The 20,836-nt window shown below is 38.5% G+C and overlaps 1 protein-coding gene across 2 annotated transcripts in view; it reads right to left on the bottom strand.

Annotated features, from left to right (window-relative positions):
* KDM1A (lysine demethylase 1A) overlaps window positions 1–20,836 on the bottom strand; it is a 44,653-nt gene that overhangs the window by 8,185 nt on the left and 15,632 nt on the right. For both annotated transcript variants that reach the window (XM_072885435.1, XM_072885436.1), the window contains 12 exons: window positions 19,933–20,025; window positions 19,062–19,168; window positions 16,936–17,017; window positions 14,557–14,651; window positions 6,960–7,102; window positions 6,323–6,413; window positions 5,457–5,591; window positions 4,073–4,146; window positions 3,271–3,382; window positions 2,767–2,899; window positions 1,802–1,989; window positions 1,242–1,356 (listed from right to left, as the gene is read on the bottom strand). In XM_072885435.1, the coding sequence (XP_072741536.1) occupies window positions 1,242–1,356; window positions 1,802–1,989; window positions 2,767–2,899; window positions 3,271–3,382; window positions 4,073–4,146; window positions 5,457–5,591; window positions 6,323–6,413; window positions 6,960–7,102; window positions 14,557–14,651; window positions 16,936–17,017; window positions 19,062–19,168; window positions 19,933–20,025 (1,368 nt within the window). The remainder of the gene's footprint in view (window positions 1–1,241; window positions 1,357–1,801; window positions 1,990–2,766; window positions 2,900–3,270; window positions 3,383–4,072; window positions 4,147–5,456; window positions 5,592–6,322; window positions 6,414–6,959; window positions 7,103–14,556; window positions 14,652–16,935; window positions 17,018–19,061; window positions 19,169–19,932; window positions 20,026–20,836) is intronic.

The following is a 20,836-nucleotide window of genomic DNA, read 5'->3' as shown; positions in this document are numbered from 1 at the left end:
TGCCTTTCCTCTAGGGTAACCATACAGTTGGGCCTGTAGCTCATTAAGCTGGAACGGTAATGCTCAGCAAGAGGAACAGAGCTATCACAAAGCCTCTAGTCTGCTCCACTGAAATCTGAGTCTTCAATACTCCATAAAGGCTGCGCTGCACCCCCCTCAGAAATTGAAGCAGGATAACCTACAAGCATCGAGTTCTGCAACTCAGCCACATAAGAGAATACACAAGTCAATAGCACTCCTTACATCTGAAAAAAATGTAATTTATCTTGGTTAGTTCCTAGACACCTAGGTTTGAAATCCAGGGCAGCAAAGTCACCCGTACCGGAAAGGACTTGAGGTCGCAGATGAAAGGGGCTCATCTACAGATATCAAATCATCCCAGATTAGACAGACAGCCCCATGAAAGAGGTCTGGTTTCAAACTGTCAGTTCAACTTGAAAAACATCCAGGAAGCTGAGGTTTTCAAAACTAAGATTAAACTGGATGCCAGTCCCATTTGCATGAGAAGCTTAGTGAAAGAGGGGAGTAGCTCAAACAATGTTCCATGCGGCCAGAAACTCAATTTCAAAGAGACTTATGAACTAAGAAACAGCTTTTAATTCAGAAATGCTGCAAAGACAAATCACCCTTTTCTTGGAGAACTCAATACAGCCTCCTGACAAAGTAAATACGTAACTGAGACAACACTGCTCTTCAGCAAACAGAGCACACATGATTTGCTGTATTTCTGAAATACTATATAAACATGTTAGATTAGGGTTTTGGGGTTTTTTTCTTAATACAGCACAATAAAAATCAAAAAAGTTAAGTTTTGCAACTAAATAGATGCTTAATAGAAGCAACCAAGATAACACTGAGTAAGTCACAGGACAACTTCATCAAGGTGCAAGACAATAAAGTAGCCTATAAAGATGCAAGTGTTACAGTAGATAGGTAGCAATGCAATTTAACAGACATGCCTGGAATTCAGCATTATTAAACGCATAGTTGTCCATGTTCTACCCTAATTTACTACAGAATCATTTGCAAGTCAGTGGTGCTCTCTGCTTCCATTTGTGTTCCTACAAATACTATCTTCTTATCATATCCATATGTGAACACTAACAGCATCTTAAAAAGTGCTCTTTTCTAGATCTGAAACTACACAAATAGTAGTACAACTACACAAACTACAGTACAACAAACTACTAGTACAACTACACAAATAGACACTGGCAAAAGTAGACGTGCACCACAGCTACCTTTGTACAGGTTCCAAAACAGGAAAAGTTCTCCTCTGCTTGCAGTAGTGCTACCAACATGACCAAACAAATTGACGCTTGGATCCCAGAAAACACGATCAAAACACAACACAACCTAGAAATAAAAAGAATCAACAGTTAGGAAGAGCACACAGAAAAAATAAAAATAAAGACAATTACACTCATTGATGTTTGTCACTGGAAAGGTCAAGAAAGGAAAATTTGGTGAATATGTACTGCATATATGTAATACAGAAAGGTGTATACCTATATTGCCTTCCATAGGTTAGTATGCTCTCATAGTTTAAAATTTGCAGGTTAACAAGCTACAGCAGACATATTGAGTCAACCTACTTCTGAAATTTAACTATTCAAAAATTTTGTGGGAAATAGAGAAGAGGTCCTTACAGTTCTTCAGATAATTTTCAGCATCAAAATCTAGCAAAACAGCAGTGGAAAAAATGTTCTTCCTCTCATCCACCATACATATTCCATACACATTTCAGATTCTACCTATCGCTACCCCTGGTCTGCTGCAGTTCCCTCAATGACCAAGTCACCTTGTTAAGATTGCCAAATCCCATACGCTGCACTGCAGAAGTTTTCCACTCAGGAAGAGGTGGCACAAACTGTACTGCTGGAGGCTGCTGTTTCAATACTCCCAAGGGAAGAGTACACAGCACAGCATCACATTTGTAAATGAAAGTCTGGCTAGTAGATCGGGTATTTACAGCTATCACTTCACAGCCTGGAAAGGGAAGAGAAAAACAATCATTTAATAGGCCAGGAGGCAAGAGCATTGGATTAAAAATTAAAGAAAGTACCATGAAAACATATCCACATCAGAAAATATTTCATTTATGGAGACAGCTTTACACTAACAATTACTTAACTTGTAGGCAAGTGAACGTTATTGGCCACATAGCTCAATTCCAGAAAGTGTAATTCCCACAGCATCTGAATATGGCCATAAGCCTAAAGGTTCATCTAGGCCAGGAAATTATATTTAAATATATGCGTTAATAAATAGCAAGTAGAGAGCGAGCCTCTCATTGAGTTGCTCTCCCAGTTGACAGTTTCCTGAGTCCAATGTTTTGAAGAAAACCAAAAAGATATATTCCTTCCATTTCTTTGAGTCCATATTACATTCATTTATACTTCTAATACCAGATCCTGTGGCACCAAGTCTTAAGCAGTCCAAGACCTCTTACTCCAGATGCTTCAATCAATGAAATAAAGAAATGGGAGAATGAATGTGAACTTGTGAATCAGTAAATACAACTTAAAGGGATGGTGTCAAACAAGCCACAGAAATAAGCAAAAACCATTAAAGATTAATAAATCTCTAACAGCTTCCTACACAATTAATCAAGCTAAGAAATGTGGCTGTTTATCTAACCCAAAACATGTAATGGGAGGGTTTTTACGAGATCAGTCTTCACGTCTGCTTCCAGAAGCACTGAAATCTAATTTCTATGATCATACTCCCTCAGAGCAGTTTTCTGGAGGAGGTGGTTTCATTTACCTGATGCTGTATAGCGAACCTGTCGAACTGCTGTGTTTAATTTAATATCCAACCCTTCTGCCAAGGCTACAGGCACACAGGAATATCCATTCCTCACAGTCAAGTGACTGCCTGTGAATTCAAAGTCATCATCCTAAAATGAAGATGCATAAAAAGCATGCATTTATAATGAAATCACATAATTCAATAGAAAATAATCAGCAACTCTACACAATGGCAAAATTTTTTCAAACCCTTTTTTTCAAAGAGCGAGTTGAATAAATTTGAAACCCTTTCTGTTTATTAGTCAAGTAGTAAGTACAGGAACTTTCACTAGACAGTGTTATTAGAGATTGTTTTATCACTAACAAAAAGCTGTCTGGAATTTCATTAGCAAATAATCATGCTCAGTATCTGCATAAAAGCAGATAGCACTTAAGTGTTTAGAAACTGTTAACATAGAGAATGAAATAAATATAGCTTAAGTTTTTAGTGTATTGCTGAATGAATCCATTAATTAGCTACCTGGTCCCAATGCTTCAGTGAAAGCGTAGATAGGGGTGTAGCATTAGCAAATTCTAGGTTTGCAAAATGCCAGTCGAGTATTTGCCTGTCTCTTGATGACAGATAAACATCACTAGAAAAAAAGAAAACATAATAGAAAGACATTTAGTTTGGTAGAGTAGGATGTTGCAAATGCATTACTTTTGAAAATTTATTCAACAATCTTTTTTGTTTGAGCCTCTCCTTAGTGGAGAAATAGATTAAAAAAAGAACACAAGCAGATTCTGTTCCAAACATTCGGACCTCCTTCATGAAAGCTGAATATCAAAAAATGGCAAATTCACATATTCAAAGTAGAGTTAATGTAAAATATTCTAAGTGAAGCTAGAAACTTAACTTTAGAAATAAAAAAAAGTTACATAAATAATGGCTTAAGTAGCACGTATAAAGATGACGACTAAAAACCTAGTATAATCACACAGAGCACAAAATAATAATATTCTGCCAAAATAAGCAGGATTAGTATTCTTATTGACAGGGATTTCAAATCTCAAAGGCTTCCTGAGATCAGGTACTGGTTACAGTAAGGATTTCTACTGTAATGCACCCTAGCTAAGAACCACCTTTTTTGTCCAAGTCACGGTTAAAAATGCAGAAGACGAGTTCTAAAACGGAGGGAACTCAAACTTCATGTTTGTACCTTACTAACCCCTTGAGTTACCATAATTAAAAGAAAGCATACAATAGCATTTTTGAAACTCAGTGCAAAGTAGTAAAAAAACCTGCTTTCCTGAGTATTTATTTTCATAGTTTGTATCTTTACCTTGGTGGATTGGCTTCAAGTTCCTGTAACTTCTCTTCCAGCTTTCCTTGTGTTTCTGCCAATTCATCATACTCCTAGTAAGATTAAAAGCAAACATTAAAATCAGTTTACATGTAAAAGGACTTAAAGACATCATGTAGCATCAGACTAGACCTAATCTCAAAAGAAATCATTGGACGATTCATGGGTTTAGTGGAATCTAAATCAAGTTCTTTATTTTTTAAACATTTAATCCAGCATATTTTGCCCTCCTGCTGTTTGAATATACAGAAGCCTATGCCACACTGCAGAAAAGATCAGTATGCGAATATTTCAGGAATTTAAACACTCAGATCTGAAGAATATGAAGGTCCATTACAGTCCTGGTATTTTAAGGGTCCCTATGGTACTGAGAGCTTTGTCATATTGCACAAAATGTTATTTCTATTCTTCTTTCTCTCTTAAAAGATCATAGTTTATATTGAACATAACATAAGAGTTTTCCAAAGCAGAAGCAGTCATGCAAAATGCAAAGACATGATCTAATTCAAGCGTCTTTCAGAGGTTTTTGTTTGTTTGTTTTAAAAAACATTAGTAGATCTAGGTATAAAGGCAACAATCATTTTCCTTCAAGGCAGAATAATTTGGAGTGTCCAATAATAGCAACAAGAGCATAAAGCTGTTAATTGGTGACAAAATAGAAGACCTACTACTTATGTATACAGAAACATATTGAGCTTGCAAACAAACGTATGTATCTTCTGTGGAACAAGTAGCTGAAAAACGATCCTTGGTTCTATCTGACCTGGGTTAGCAAGGTGTCTTTCACTATTGTAGAAAGAATATTTTTTAACGTTTCCTTTTTAAGGCATATTTCTACATCAAGATACATGGGGTGGGGGGGGTGAGGGGGGGAAGGAGAGATGAGACTAACTCTACTTGTCAAGATAGAGCTCTGTAAATGATAATCTTTGGATAGAAAAAAGTCTTTTTACTCAGGAAAGTGCCTTTTTTTATCTTAGAGAAAGAGCATCTCTCTTCAAATACAGATTTTATTTCCAGACTGTTGTGAGACCCAGCGGTACTAAAGACGAAGTCTGACTCAAAATTTAGCCTTCAAAACATTGAATGCTATCTGACATGAGCCAGCACAGACCGTTACCTAAAATTGAGCCTTCAACACATTAATACTCTCCATCATGAGCCATGAAAGACAGGTACCTAAAGGTACTTAATGCAGCCCTGTTATCAGTATTACAACCCAGAGTTACCATCAATCACATTCTCTTGAGAGTGCTGGATCAGAATGAGAGATGTGGAAATATTTATATTGGCTAATTTTATCTGGTTGCTAAAGTCCTCAGAAACCACTGACTTGAAGTGCTATATGTATGTCATTCTTTACCTTGCAAAGTGCAGTCAGATCTCTGTGTTTGCTTTTCACAAGGAACTCTGCTGTAATATCCCGAGGTGGCTTCACTTCTGATGCTTCCTTATACTGTTGATGAAGTTCTTTAATCTTCTCTTTTAAATTCACCATCTTTTTCAGGTGGAGTAGGAAAAGGGAGAAAGAAAGGAAAAAAAATATGAAGGAAGGTAGATTTCATGCAAGTTACTGTATAAAATGGATATTCATCTCAAACTATGCCATTATACCAAAGAGATTTCCTGGGTTTGGCAGATGTTACCTATATGCAATTCTACCTCCAAGAAACCACAATAAATACCACCAACCCCAAAACAACATGGCTTAAACCCAACAGTATTGATTTCTTACAAGATATGTTGCAAATAACTTAGGATATGAGAGCTATCCTCAGACATTTTTAATTTGAGAAACTTACATGGAGAAGTAAAGATGTCATCTACCACAACCAAAAACATTGTACGTAGGCTTAAAACACTGTTTCTACACTACAAATCAGATCTGTGGTAAAGAAAGTAAACATTTTAAAATAACCACCCAAAAGCTTCAGTCATTATCAACATCTCTAAAGGAAACTATGATACAATGCTGTTTACCATCTGTCCTCTCCTTTTTTTCCCCATATTTATGTTTTGCAGTCTTCTGCCTAATCACTTATGTGCTCCTCCTTAAAAATGGAGACTCCTTTGTCATAGTGCTTCTAGGCAGGTCTTAAATGAACAGATATGTTCAAGAACAGCATTAATGGCAACTTTCTGATATTTTTCCATGGAAGTTTTTGTACATTTTGCCACTTTCTAAGGAACACGATGCTATCCCTCTTGTTCTAAATGTCATCATCTGACCTTGTTAAGAAGATCTTTCAATTCCTCCTGTGTTTTCACAATTTTTTTCCAGTGTTCAATCTGCTCATCCTTCACGTGCTTCTCCTGCAATCTGGAAAAGGTGAGAAGTGAGAGTCAGTTCAGCATAAAATCCTAATGTTAGTAAGAAAACTCATTATCACAATCTAATTAGTGTAATGCAATAAAAGCACATTATAGGATATTTAGGTAAATACTCGTATGGCAATCAGAAAATTAATACAAGTTTCTGTAAATAAGGGATACTTGACTAGCTAAAGCGTGAGTCTGAAGTTACCTACTATTATCAAAAGGCGTATTACAAATGCCATTAGCTTTCAAGTAGCATAAGTGGGCTGTATGTACACCAATTCATACTAAGTCAATTACCCACTATCAGTTACTGTACTACTGATTTTCAGGAAGCTTTCAAGAAAAGATGTTTGCTCTTTTAACCATCTGTGGCATATTTTGCTTCAATAAACAAGAAATGCATACACAAATGAGAACTCAGCAGAGACCAAACAGCTGTATTGAGTGGGTAATGCTTACCCTAGGAGCATCACAATTGTTTCAGGTTACCTTTTGGAAAATCCTCCACAAAATAGGAAAGTCTATAACGAAGAGAGAGGTCACTTACTGTATGACAACCTCCAGAGCCTGACCTAGGGAGACAGGCTTATTATTGAGAACATTAAAATCCAGCTGATGACTGAGATATGAGGTGGCTTCCAGCAGACGATTAAATTCTTGCTCCACCATTTCATCTTTCTCTTTTGGAACCTAGGAGTCAAAAGAACAAACTTTCTTCTTAATAACCTATTCATAAATAAAACAGAAAAAATATAGGTCACCAAAGCTCAAAGCCTCAGAGACAAGACACTCGAGTAGTACAGAGACAATTTTAAAAGAAACCAGAGCAATGACACAGATTACCTTCTCTAGTGCAGTATAAATTCACACCACCTTGTAACAAACTCAAAATTCTACCATTCCCCAAATCAAAGGAATGAGAAAAGCAGGATGCAGATAAATTCTCAGAGCAGTGCTCAAAAAAAAAAAAAAAGTATTGCATGCCCTAAACTAGAGTGACACTTCAAGAGTACAACAAAAAAGGAGCTGAGAATAGCCCTTGTAAAAAGAAATGTAATACCCTTAGCTCTCTCAAATGGTCAGACACCAAGGTCTGTACAACACAAAGTCGCTTTGCCAGGATGTCTGGCTAATGAGCTACAAGAGCTGGCAAATCGTAACAACCAACTTCTCTTGCATGGGGAAAGCAAACCAATTTATGGGCACATGAAGATTTCCTTGCTGGAAGGCATGTTCATCAAAGCTCCCAGAAGCTTGCCAACGAGACAAAAGACCATTGTGATGGTAGGATGCCTCTCCGCAATCACAAGGCTTTAGAAGGCTCCACATAGCTCAGTGAAGTAGACAGGCAGTAACTTATCTTTTGGAATAGTCAGCGTGACTAGAATAGAATAGACTAGACTATTTCAGTTGGAAGGGACCTACAACAATCATGTAGTCGAACTGCCTGACCACTTCAGGGCTGACCAAGTTAAAGCATGTTATTAAGGGCGTTGTCCAAATGCCTCAAACAATGACAGGCTTGGGGCATCGACCACCTCTCTAGGAAGCCTGTTGCAGTGTTTGACCACCCTCCTGGTAAAGAAATGCTTCCTCATGTCCAGTCTAAACCTCCCCTGGTGCAGCTTTGAACCATTTCCACATGACCTATCACTGGATACCAGGGAGAAGAGATAAGCACCTCCCTCTCCACTTCTCCTCAGGAATGGTGGCATTTGACTGTACTGAAGATACTCTTAAATAGTGTGTGCTGCTGCCAGTATGGAAATAAATACCAATTAGGTGATGATGGTTGCACATGCTGAAAAAAGCAAGCATCACACGGTATTAACATCCATTAAACCCAGTCTAGGTTAAACAAAGGATAGAGAGAAAACACTGATGAGTATAAGAGAAAGATCAGCATGAGGAGGAGAAAAAAGTATACACTTCAGAAAGACTGGTAAAGCTCTTGGATGATTGCTAAACAGAACAGAAAGAGCTCGAGAGGTGCTGTTAACAGTGCTAAGCCTATCCCTATGACTATCGGGTGGCTCTTTTCCAATTGTTGCTCACCCCTAACTCAAGGTATACCCTGTATTGACAGTAAAGTTATATCAGCATTCCATTGTTCTAATTAGGATTCCTCTTCCACTTTGCAGCTGGCCACTCTAAGTATTCATTCTTCAGCCAATGGTTATCTTCTAGCTCTGTAGATCTTTCTTGTCGGGCATTTTCCCAGACTGAGGTTCACAATTAATAGTCATACTTCATCTCTGGGTATGTATCATAAGCACAAGCAGCCAACTTTTCCAACTGCCTATACTAAGATGTTGATTCTTCCACTGTTCTTGTGGTAAAATGTCTTAAAATCCCATAGTGTTCTGCAGGTAGTATCTCCCTGGAGACTTACTGCATCATGAAATGAATTGTTCTATTTCTGATGGATCTACCTTTTTGAAAGAATCTTAAGAATGAAGATACCTCCCCACCCCGTGGCTGCCAAAAATTAGTGACTCACCTACTCTGCAATCAGTGCAAGGTTCTCCTTTTTTCTTGATTATTACTGACATTCTCCTATCACTCAAGGTTTTTATGTCTCAAAAATGAATTATCTCACTTTTGACACTACTATATTCGATACTATATCCACTACTTAGTTCTCAAGATCATGCGCTTTTAAAACATGATAAAAGTTTTGAGATACTGTCAGCTCAAATACTGGAATATTATATGCAACAGCACTACAGAAGACACAGATTATATGATGACTAGAACAGATATCTGAAGATTTTTTTTTAAACTATATATGAGGGTATTTCAAACATCCCCTATACTTACCTCCAGTCTCGTCCAATCTAAAATTTCAAGATGTAGGTGCATGCTTACATTTCTGCTCATTCGTGTAAAAACTGAAAATCTATCCCAAAGACCTGTATCACCTTCCCCGATTGATACTGCTCCCCTTCAGAATTACATGCTGAACCTTCCTCTTTAGCCAGATCTGTACTTATGATTCCTCTATGCCATCCTCTCTAGTAGCTGCTGCCAGCCACATTTGATAACAATTATGTAACTCCACAGCTATGTAACAATGTAATAAAAAAATCAACAAGGCTACTGAGCATAGCACAGGTATAATGAAAGCTTCAAATGGCAGTTCCCAAATGCGAACTTTTTTGTCACATTCCAGTGATACACCCACTGCTGGCTTAACCTTTGCATTCTTGTACCACACCTGAACACTAGGATCTGCTTTAACAGCGTGGGTATGTACTACTGTGCCCTTTCCATTTTTTTAATCATGAGAAAGGAAGAGCTGGAAATGAAAAGGCATGATCTAAATTAAACGACATGGTTTCTAGGATACTTCCTTACAGTCAATCCATGGATAAGCAATTCTGCCTCTAAAGAGAAGAGCCTGGGGATGCTATTGCAGCTTCTGGCTTAAGTAAAAGCCCTGTCTCTGTGGGCCAGAACTTGGTACACGTCCTCAGTAGAAGTCTCAGTGGAAAACAGAGGACTTGCTACTACTAAGCACTGCCTTAAGACTGAACAGAGGCTCTCCAGATCCACAGGGCAGACTCCACTGAATGGTTAGATTTCTAAGATCTTTTTCTGGATGAAGAGGTGTAGGGATAGCTCTCCTGAAGGTTGAAGAATTAAAATTACAGCCCCCGTTTCAAGAAACTGATGGTAATCACTTTTACCATTTAAGCTTCATCTTCCAAGTTCAGCTTAAGCATGTATTACTACACCACAAGCCATCTGTGATGAATGAAGAAGCATTGCCCAAGCATGCAGAGATGACCATTAAGAAAACCAGGAGTCAGCCAGAGTTGAAACTGAGATGCTGGACATAAGAGGGCAACAAGAAGAGCTCTCCACAAACACAACAGTAGCAAAAAAGTAAGGATAATGCAGACTGCAGACCTGCTGCTGAACCTAGTGGTAATGGACATGGAAAAGGCTAAAGCACTAAATTCCTCTTTGCCTCATACTTTATGGGTAAGGACGCTCTCAGACCTCCCCAATCTCTTCTCCGCTCAGTGTAACCTCAACAAGTTGGGAGAATGGGCTGACAAAAACCTCATGAAATTCGAAGGCGAAGCCTTGAAATGGTGATGGAATACCCCCATGCATCAGGACAGGCTGAGGACTGACTGTTGGGTATCAGCTCTGAAGAAAAGGATGTGAGGATCCTGGTGGACAACAAATTGAAGATGGCATTACAAAATGCACACTTCCCAGTAATGTGAAGTTAGGATGAAGAAAGGGAAGAGAAATGACATTTTGATATTCACATTGCCTACCTTTTCACAGCTGACATCAATGCCTTAGGCAGCTGTGCAGGCCGTAAAACTTCCCAAAGACTATTCAGAACTCCTAGATTGGTAAATTTTTTGGAGGAAACCAACTTACCACAAAGAAAGGATCTGAAACTTGCAATCTTTAAGAGCCCATCCTATATGCAGAGAATTTGATTCCATCTTCACTTCCTCAGAGAGAAATCTTTCTCTAACACCATGGCAAAGACTAAAATAACCACACTTTAGAGGAGTGCTTATTGAAGGTATAAAACTGCTCAATCTTGGGTCATCATACAGTTGTGAGCAGCAAGAGAGATTTATGCCTTCAGTGCAGAGCTTAATGATGAGGATGTACACTCAGTGTATAACTTATGTACTTTGCCCTTCAGTAAAATGCAGACAGTGGAGAAAAAGATGTAGACAGACTGGCAGGAACAGTTAACCATTGAAAAGATACTGGAAAGCTGTCAAGACAGTAGCCAAGGTATAAAGACATCTGATTGTTACTTGTCCCTAGACTTCTAGATGCATTCCCTGCTTTAAATGTCTGAATTATCTGATGTATATCGTTTTCCAAGGACACTTTTGATACTTCCTAGAATGGCTGGGGAATTAGCTAATTTAAAAGCTACAACTTGCCTCCTGTCAAGAACCATGAAGTCTGCCAAAATGCCACAGGGAGAGGTGGAATATTAGTGCTCTTTTATTTGAGACAAGAAAGGCTTTGCTCTTGGCTATTACTGGTGGACACAAATTGAGAAGGTTTTGGGGAGGAGTGGGACACTGAATGGAGTTGGGCTTAGGGATAAACTGAAAGGAAAATGTAAAGGGACACTATCAAGTTAGTAGACTCTCTATTGGCAGGGTGAGAAAAATTTTTGCTTGCAAAAAAGGAAGTTCCTTGCCCAATACTCATTAGTAACCCAATGTGAATGCACCTTTGGAAGAAGCATATCCTGTAGAAAGTGATTTCAGCTTAAATGAAACTTATTTTTCACTGTTTATAAAGTAGTACCTTGACAGTGTCCTTTCAACAATTGCAGCAGAAAGAAATATAACATAAGTAGCTTGACAGCTATTTCAGGATAACCTTTATACAGTGGGGTGAAAATCAAAGTACTAAGATGTGAAAACATTGCAGAAATAGATAATAATTTAATTTTTAGCAGTGCTAATAATCAAAGGAAAAAGTGTGGCAACATCAACAAAGGAAAAGAAAGGATTAATAAAGTAACTGCCTTGGTGGAAGTAGCATCATGGAGTATATTAAGGAAAAACAAGAGAAAGACAAAATGAGCAGTACATGTCAAAACACACAGCTTTCAAGGTACAACTGCACCACATCTGAGCAAGCAAATTCAACATTTTCTTTCTAGAGCTTCCATTTTCATTTACTTTTTATCATATGAAGTAACCACCTTTAACAGTTTAGATGGTCATGAGCCACAGGCAATATAGAGACATGATAACAGATGCACAGATACTGAATGTCACATAATCAAGATTATGTTGGCATTTGTGGCATCTGGGTGGTAGAAGATTAAAATATTGGTCATCATTACTCACACCACAACTTCTCTTCCTAATTATCTGTCATCATTAACTATCTAATTTGAAGCCATTTTTAGACAAATGTTCCGGAAGTTATACATGACAGGCATGCTAGGAAACAAGCAGCACACAGAGGCAATCTTATTTATTTATTTATTTTTAAACCAATGAAGAGCACTCTGGTTCATTATGTAGTCACCAAGACAACATTCAATACAAGGAAGTGATAAAATTCAGTCTGGAAAATATATCCAGTTATACACATCAAGCTTTGTTTGCAACAGGTAATCTGAAAAATTTTGTGACATCTCTTTTTAAAATATGACTAGTGTTATAACCTTCCTGTGCATTACCCTAATAAATAAATTAGATCCGTGCATTACACTAATAAATGCACAGATCTGAACAGCAGCAATTCCTTGCTGCAGCAACCATCTTCGAACACAAGGAGGTGATGTTACCTGTCCCACAAGGTTAGCCAAAGGAGCAGTAAGAACCTTTTCTGTGCTGAGAGATTCCTCCCTACCCCAGTGCTTGGCAGCATGCAGCCACATTGCCAGTTTCCATCTTGACTGGGTCTCCGAGAATAAATAGCATTTGAATGCGGTACAGGAAACACCAAAGAGTAATTAGAAGGAATATTCCTTTTCTGACAAACAATCCACTCCCACTGGCTTCTTCTGCAAGTGCCTATCTGATGAGCAAGGGAAATTCCTGGACCACAGGACGTGGGAGCTGCACATGCCTGAGGGGCTTAGCTGGATATAAGTGATCCAGCATACTGTGAACAGAAAGGAGTGGGCTACAGAAAGGAAAGCTGTGTGGTCAAGCTGCAGTCATCACAGTGCTTACTGAGACAATAAAAGCATGGTCTAAAGTTCAAAGTAGCTGAACTATGTGTCTTATTGGGTGGTGTTAACAGAGGGAGTCCCTTCAAATTGCACAGGGATACATCTGCCCCACTGCGAAATACTGAAGCATTACTTGGGCAGGCGCTGTAACAGCTGGGAGAGGGGGAACACAGCAATGCAGAGACAAGCATGTTACATGCAGGACTGGCTTCACAACACGAGAGCAGACTGACTGCTAGAACTGTCTGCAATGCCTTGGAGGCTTTCCCTGAGCTTACTGTAACACCCTATTCACTCATGTGCAGTAAGAAAAGCTGCAGGTGCCAGGTTATAACAGGTTTGTGCCAAAAATCACTTTTTCAGGCCTCTAGCAAGAAGCCCAGTATCCTCACCTGTCTTCTTTCAGAAGTTACTCTTAGTACCATGTTTTAAGATTCGGGAGGTAGGAACAGTTCCAGTCAATACATGCGTGAGATTCAGCACTAAACTAGGACCTATCATTTCTATCTCTAACAGCACTCCTTGACACTACAGCAGAAAGAAATAAAGCTAATTAAGCCTGTGAATCCCAGCTCTAGAATATTATTGCTGAACTGTTGCATGCATTCAACGAGCTGGCATTGGTTAGTCAATTCTTTAAAAAGCAACAGGTAAGCATAACAGCCAGAATCACAGAATGCTTTGGATTGGAAGGGACCTTCACAGGTCATCTAGTCCAACCCCCCCTGCAATGAGCAGGGACATCTTTAACTAGATCAGGTTGCTCAGAGCCCCATCCAACCTGACCTTGAATGTTTCCAGGGGTGGGGCCTCCACTACCTCTCTGGGCAACCTGTTCCAGTGCCTCACCACCCTCACTGTAAAAAATTTCTTTCTTAAATCCAGTCTAAATCTGCCCTCCCTTAGTTTAAAACCATTGCTCCTTGTCCTGTCACAACAGTCTGTTGTGTCACAAAGTCTGTCCCCATCTTTCCTATAGGCCCCCTTTAAGTACTGGAAGGCTGCTATAAGGTCTCCCTGCAGCCTTCTCTTCTCCAGGCTGAACAACCCCAACTCTCTCAGCCTGTCCTTGTAGGAGAATGAGCTTACTTCAGGAAAAAGAAGTAGCAGCAACAGCAACAAAAGCTAGAGTGCCAGCACAGCACACAATTGTTTCAAAGAGGAGTGAGACATACAACTGTCTAAGGAAAAACAGTAATGAATTTGGGAAGAACAAACAGGAACTTAGCTTCCACAAAACCTCTGAAATTCAAAGTTAAAATCTCATGTGGAAAGAACAGAAAAATAGGTGCAGATATGCTAGAACATTACCACACTAAAAATGGACACACACTCTCATTACTCCTCTCCCTCTTCCTGGAAGCTACCTCTTGCTAGACCAATAGCCTGGTAGCAAATACACTTGAAATACTATTTCTTTTTAAAAGGTTCATGAAAATAGTATCAGACTTACAGCTTGTCCATTTGCTTCATAAAGTGGGCATTTTTGTTTGATCTTAGCCAATTCCATATTCACTTGTTTGCTGACCACAGCCATGGGATTTCCTCCTGGAAAACATTTTGTATAGTTAACAGTTTGTCTGCAATTAAATAAAAATTCCACAGTTAAGACTATTTCAGAGACTAAACACACCAACTCCAGTACAAAATGCATTCCAGTGAAGTAGTATAACACTGCCAAAGGTTTACTCTTCAGAGCAATTCTTGCAATGAGGTCATGAAAAAAAAAACCAAAAACCTGCCCACCAACACTTAAAGGACAGTATGTAAAAAGGGCTGATTATGAAAGCAGAGTCCTAGGGTGGCAGCAACCTTAGTAAGATTGAGAGTTTACAGCTATAAACATATCTTCAAAACGTTTGGGAGCAGAGTGTTTGAAAAGCCAAGGAAAGTTCCCACAGCTGCACAGTAACTTCAGGAGCTTTTGAAAGTGTGGTGACATGGAGATGGAGTCCGAAGAATTCAGTCCCTAAAAACTTAGTAGAACTCCAACAAGTGACACTAGTGAATACAATATGTGAAGATGAACCACGTACACCAACTGCACCTGGAAGACGTGTTACTAAACAGATTAGAAAACAATCTAGGAGATTCCACATAGAAACATGAGGAAGGCAGAAAGCATCGACTTTAAGCATCCAAAATCACTAAACATCAAAGCCTCTCTGTAAGTACAGCAGAGGAAAGGAAAAGAACAGATAGAGATAGGAAATGGCATAGAGGAGAGGAAACATGGATTTCCGCCACAAAATTAACTTTGGGAACTTAGCTTCCCAATGTTCTCTGATTCTGCAATCCAATCAAACCCAGAGCCTTAGTTCAAAATAGAGGGGGAGGTTCAGCCACCCTAATGCCTTCGTGTCTTTACAGAGGTGACTGAACAAGCAGAACAGAGTTTTGAAGTAGGTCTAAGTAAGTTCATGTTTCAAGTTCAACAACCTACTAAAAATTCTAGTTCTTCCATGGTTTACTAACAAAACCAGAAAAGATCCCATAACTTCAGTCTTTCACCTTCCTGAACCACAAGCTCAGCCCCCTTCAGTAGTCTTCCCTCCTCACATCTCTTCCAGATTCACAAATATGAAGGATGCCCTTCAAACTATCTCCTTCACTACAGGAATCTTTCCTTCTCCATAGGATATGCTGTCTCATTCAAGACAAAGGGTAGATTATTTTGGAAAAGAAACACCCATGATGAATTAAATATAAAACTATTACAGTCTTTCACTAGGCAACCTTAGATCTGTTTTACCAAGACTGTACAACTTCAGTACTCTTTGTCTGGAAACAGTTTTCATATGCAATTTAATAAAGACTAACCATAAGATAGACACGAAGTTTCAGCAAGTCAGTAAAACTCAGTTAGGTTTTATTATAGGTTTTATAATATTTTATCATTTCACCGCATTACTGAACAGTATTCCATGCTAAACACCTGCCCATCTTCTTAGCAGAGTAACTAGTATCAGTAGCTGATGCCATCCCATAAACCAGCATTAAATAGGAAGAAATACGGCTTGTTTGCCATTATTTTTACAACTATTTTTGAAATCACTTAGAGAAAGGACTTTTGGGGTTTAAATCCTGACTTTAAGAAGGGTCTTCTCTTTAGAATGGCTCTGCTCTTCATTCTCCCTCCTCCCTTTTTTCCCCATGTAAATGAAGAAACATTCCATCTCTTTGGGGTCTCTCCCAACTTTGCTATTTATTTGCTCTTATTTACTTTGCTCTTAGCTACACAACTAATCCCCTCACTACATTCCTACTTCTCCATGTTCAATTTCAGCTTATACTTTGGAAGATCCAAGGGAACAACAAAGAGAGTTACCAAGAAATGCAGTCCACGGACCTGAGCTCAGAGGCCACTGGCAGCTGGGTAAAGCAGCTTTAGAAAGACTTGCTCAGCAAGTGCAGTGAACCCAGTGCAGACCCAGTGCAGTGTAGCACTTGAAGGAATAGGCAAAGGAACAGACACACAAAAGGGGAGCATGCCAAGGAAAGAGCAAAGAATTCCACTAAGCACAAGCAAACTGTAAAAGAATGGATCTACAACAGTTTGATGACATGACAAGCACCTGTATGACTTCAGTGACCAATGAGACCTATGGCACCAACAAAAATCCCAGCTTTTAGCGCGGGCTGTCATCTGTTCTGAAGATTCACTGATGAAAAATGCTAACTGCCAAAGAGGCTGAACTAGAACATCTACTTTTTAACAGTTAAAAATACACAATTTGTTTTGGCCATGAAAGGAAATAGCACAAGGGTTCAGATTTGTAATATTTTGTCCCACTATTTTCCTCCCTGCTCCTTTTTATTTTGAAAAACTTACCAAGTCCTGTTACCACCATTGCTCCTAGATCAGCAACATAGTTCCCTTTGCGAAAGGTAGCAACTCTTCCTCCTACTCGGTCCTTTTAAAAGCACAATACATTAAAACTCTGGTAACATTCAGCGATACATCTCACTTAAATATAATCACTGCAACTTCTATAGAATGTAGTAGAAGTATTGTCTTATCCAAAGTTTCAATAAACAGAATGTACACTTTTCCAAGAACCTCTGCAAATGAACACTTGATCTCAATTAATTTGCTAAGTTAAGGAATAAAATGTTTAAGTTGCATTAAAAAAAAAAAAGAAAAAAAAAAGGAAAGAAAAAGAAAAAAGATGCCTAACCTGATTTGGACAGTTTTAACTCTATCTACAGCAGGATCTACTGTGATTCTAAAACCAATCCTTCATTGTCCATGGATAGATTAAGTTACATACTAAATTTCCTCCTCCCACTTCCTACCACAAAATCCAATAGCTATATAGGAAATGATTCAGCTGTGCTTGAGGAAACTAAATTTTAGGGTTAGAAAAACCATCAGCCAATTATTTCTATCTATTCTCCACAGAAGAGCCAGCTATCAATCAATCAAATCACGAATCAACAGCCCATTTTAGAAGCAGGAAAAAAAGTTTTTGATTCTTGACACATACTACTGACTTAAGGATGACACTTATTTTCCTACCACTTTAAACTTAATAAGGAAAAAAAAAAGCCTCCTTCCCCCATTCTCAGTCCAGCTAGCAGGATGATATCAGAGAGAAATATCAACTACAGTTGGGCAAAGATCCCCAACAGCTACCAATTCATATAAAAATGTAAAGTTTGATTGTTAGTAATTACATCAGCAATTCAGAAGCATGTAAACTAATAGTCTAAAAGTTACAGAAAATGAGTGGACACAAAGAAACTACCACCTGAATCACTGAAATCATAATGCAAGAAAACACCAGACAGCTTTAAAAAATAAAAATAAAAAAATACAGACTACTCAAGAAGTGAGGCAGCAGTCTAGAGAAAAATGACTGAAAAATATTGTGCATTATTTTAAAATAGCCTCTTGCCAGATCTACACACTAGTTATAACAAAGATGCATAGAACAAAACCCAGGTTACAGCATGGATCTTTTTCTTCCAGCTTCAAAACCCCCCCCCCAAAAACCAAAACCAAACCAAACCAACCAAACAAAAAAACCCATAATACATTCAGGTGAGCAAGAGACTCCTAAACAGTTAGACTGTTGTGTTCTCCTTTGCTGTAGTGGTATGGAACCTGTGAAGCACAGAGCCAGCAGCTCTTGCTCCCTAGCAACAAGAGCAGTAGATAGCAAAATGAATAGCCTGAAAGGTTACTCCAACAAAAAACTTAAGCAGATTATTTGAATCTGTGCTAGAAAAGTGTCAGAAGTAAATATCCAAACAAAATGAAGCCAGGAAGTAAAACATAAGATAAATTCCAATTTAACTGGTCAATGGATTTATTTATTTTAAATGAGCATCAAAAGCTGTTCTCAACTGATTAGACTATATGAAAAAAACTTCAACCTTAAAAAAAAGGACATTCCACTTATGGCTGGATATAAAAGAATACGTTATTACTGGAAGAACAACAAGCTAGTTCACGCACCACAAAATATAGCTCTATATAACTTTAAAGCCTCTGTTAAGCACACAGTAATGAACAAGGAAAGAATTAACATAGACTTAAAAGGTGCAAGAAGAATATCCTGCCTGATGTTGTATGGCAATTCCAAACAACGATTCTATTTAATGGGCAAGTTCTTGAAATACAGACTTGCATTCTGCTGTCCAGTGAAAAAAATCAGTTCCTGATCATGAAAGGAAGAAGGCTCCACCCTGTTACTGGTGTAAGCATATGACACTAGCACCTGACTACACAGTCCACCCACAAGAAAGCATTAGCCAACTCCCAATGCGAAGACATACACTTGTTTCCTAGTGAGACAGGTTTAGTACTCAGCAATACATTCCCTGACTGCCTGTAACTACACACAAGCTTACCCATCTTGGGCATGCTGCTGGGATACTTAGCCTTATACTAGTACTGAATGTGGTTACTGGTTAAGTTTCCATATAGAAGTAAAATAGCACAGAAATTCATACCCTGGCTTCCAGAACTGTGACATCCATTCCAAAACTCTGCAACTGGCGAGCTGCTGCCAACCCAGAGACTCCAGAACCGATAATGATCACCTTTCCGGTTTTCTTGGCTAGAGAAAGGGAAGAATAAGCTACAAGCTCTATACGTGCATTACTACATTGTAAGCAGTCATGTTACAGTTGCATTTAAGAGATACCAAGAACAAAAAGCAGCTTCCTTCTCATTGGTAGTTCTGACAGAATAAACTCTTTAATGAAACAAATAGCCACAAAAAGAAAACTGAAGTAATTATGTACATAATATGGTAACAGTAAAACACTTTACAATTTTTCTTAATGAGACAGGTACAGGAAAAGTACACCAGTAGCGTATCTGTGACAAGGAAGAATGCAGGAGAAAAAATACTTCTGAAGGACAACTGTTTGAAGAAACTGATTCTTATTAATTACTGTGGGACAAAGTATCACAGTTTTATTTCTTTCTGCTCCAGAAGAATAAAACGTAGAAAGGACAGACAAGTTCAGCACTTGTAAAATTCAAGCATCATGTAAGTGCATAACAGATGTAAGGACAGTATTGTATTTCTGTCTTTTGTTATTCAAATGAGGAACAAGGATAACTCATTAAACAGTGACAGCCACCGAATTATCTACAGAAGATTTGCAAACATTTTCCCTCTCAAAGTGATTTATTTAAATGCACGGCTTCTCCATGCCAAAATAAAAAACATGAACATCTATAGCCAGATGGCTTGGCAGCCTTTTTTTATTTTCTCAGCACCATAATCCTAAAAAAGCACTCAAAAATTTGTCCTAACAAATCACAGAACAATAAAACAGAACTCCAGTTAAAAACAATTTTCAACTTTCTTACTTGGAAGGGGCTTCACTCTTTTGTAGATACCAAAGTTGATTAGACCATGCCGCTCCAGATAGCTGTGTACTCTGTGAACGAGCACCGTATCACCTAAAAATTGTAATATTTTAAAGTTATTCTGTATGTTCGGCAACACGTATGTACTGAAAACATATTCACAAGCAAACATGTCACAGCAGCAACCCAGCAAAGTCACAATGAACACAGCCCTTTCTGCATCCCCAGCTGCCCTACTGAAGAATCCATCTTCTTGAAGAAGACTGAGGTTAAAGTTTTCTGGAAACCACAAGCTGTTTTCTGTGCTGTACTGCAGTTTTGAATACTGCCTGAAAAGCTGTACAGGACATTAAATGCTTCTATTTATCTAGTGCGGAAGAACACCTTTTCTGAAATTGACTGCAGAAATCTGGGATCTTTACACAGAACTGTAACGCGATTTGCCAGTATTAAGCCAACCCATTACTGGAGCACCAAATTCTCATTTTTATTTTTATAAACATAATATTTCACTATTTTGCAATACTTGACAGTGTATCTACATTAATTTCAGCATTATTTTCTTCTTTAATTACTTTTTCCTTATGGCTCCCCCTCACCCTTTTCCAGCTTATTGGGATCTTTTTTGAGAAGGGTGGAATGCCCTACAATTGCAAGTGGTAACTCCTTGCTCTTCTACTGCCTTCTTTCATCATGGCCAGTCTGTTCAAGGCTTATGCAACTTCTTAATGCCTCTCAGAAACCTTATGATCAAGAAAATCTCACAGCTGCAAACCACCATGAAGTTGTAGCAAACCTTAAAAGCTGCATGTGAATTCACTCGCAGGAAACTTCTGTAACAACCCATCTTTTTACCAGCTTTTTTGAATTCTGCTGAGGATATATTTCTTTACCAGACAAATTA

The sequence above is a fragment of the Ciconia boyciana genome, chromosome 21, assembly GCF_034638445.1.
Source record: "Ciconia boyciana chromosome 21, ASM3463844v1, whole genome shotgun sequence".
In the NCBI taxonomy this organism is placed as follows: domain Eukaryota; kingdom Metazoa; phylum Chordata; class Aves; order Ciconiiformes; family Ciconiidae; genus Ciconia; species Ciconia boyciana.
The sequence above is the reverse complement of the archived record's forward strand: the minus strand, read 5'-3'. Positions and strand labels throughout refer to the sequence as shown.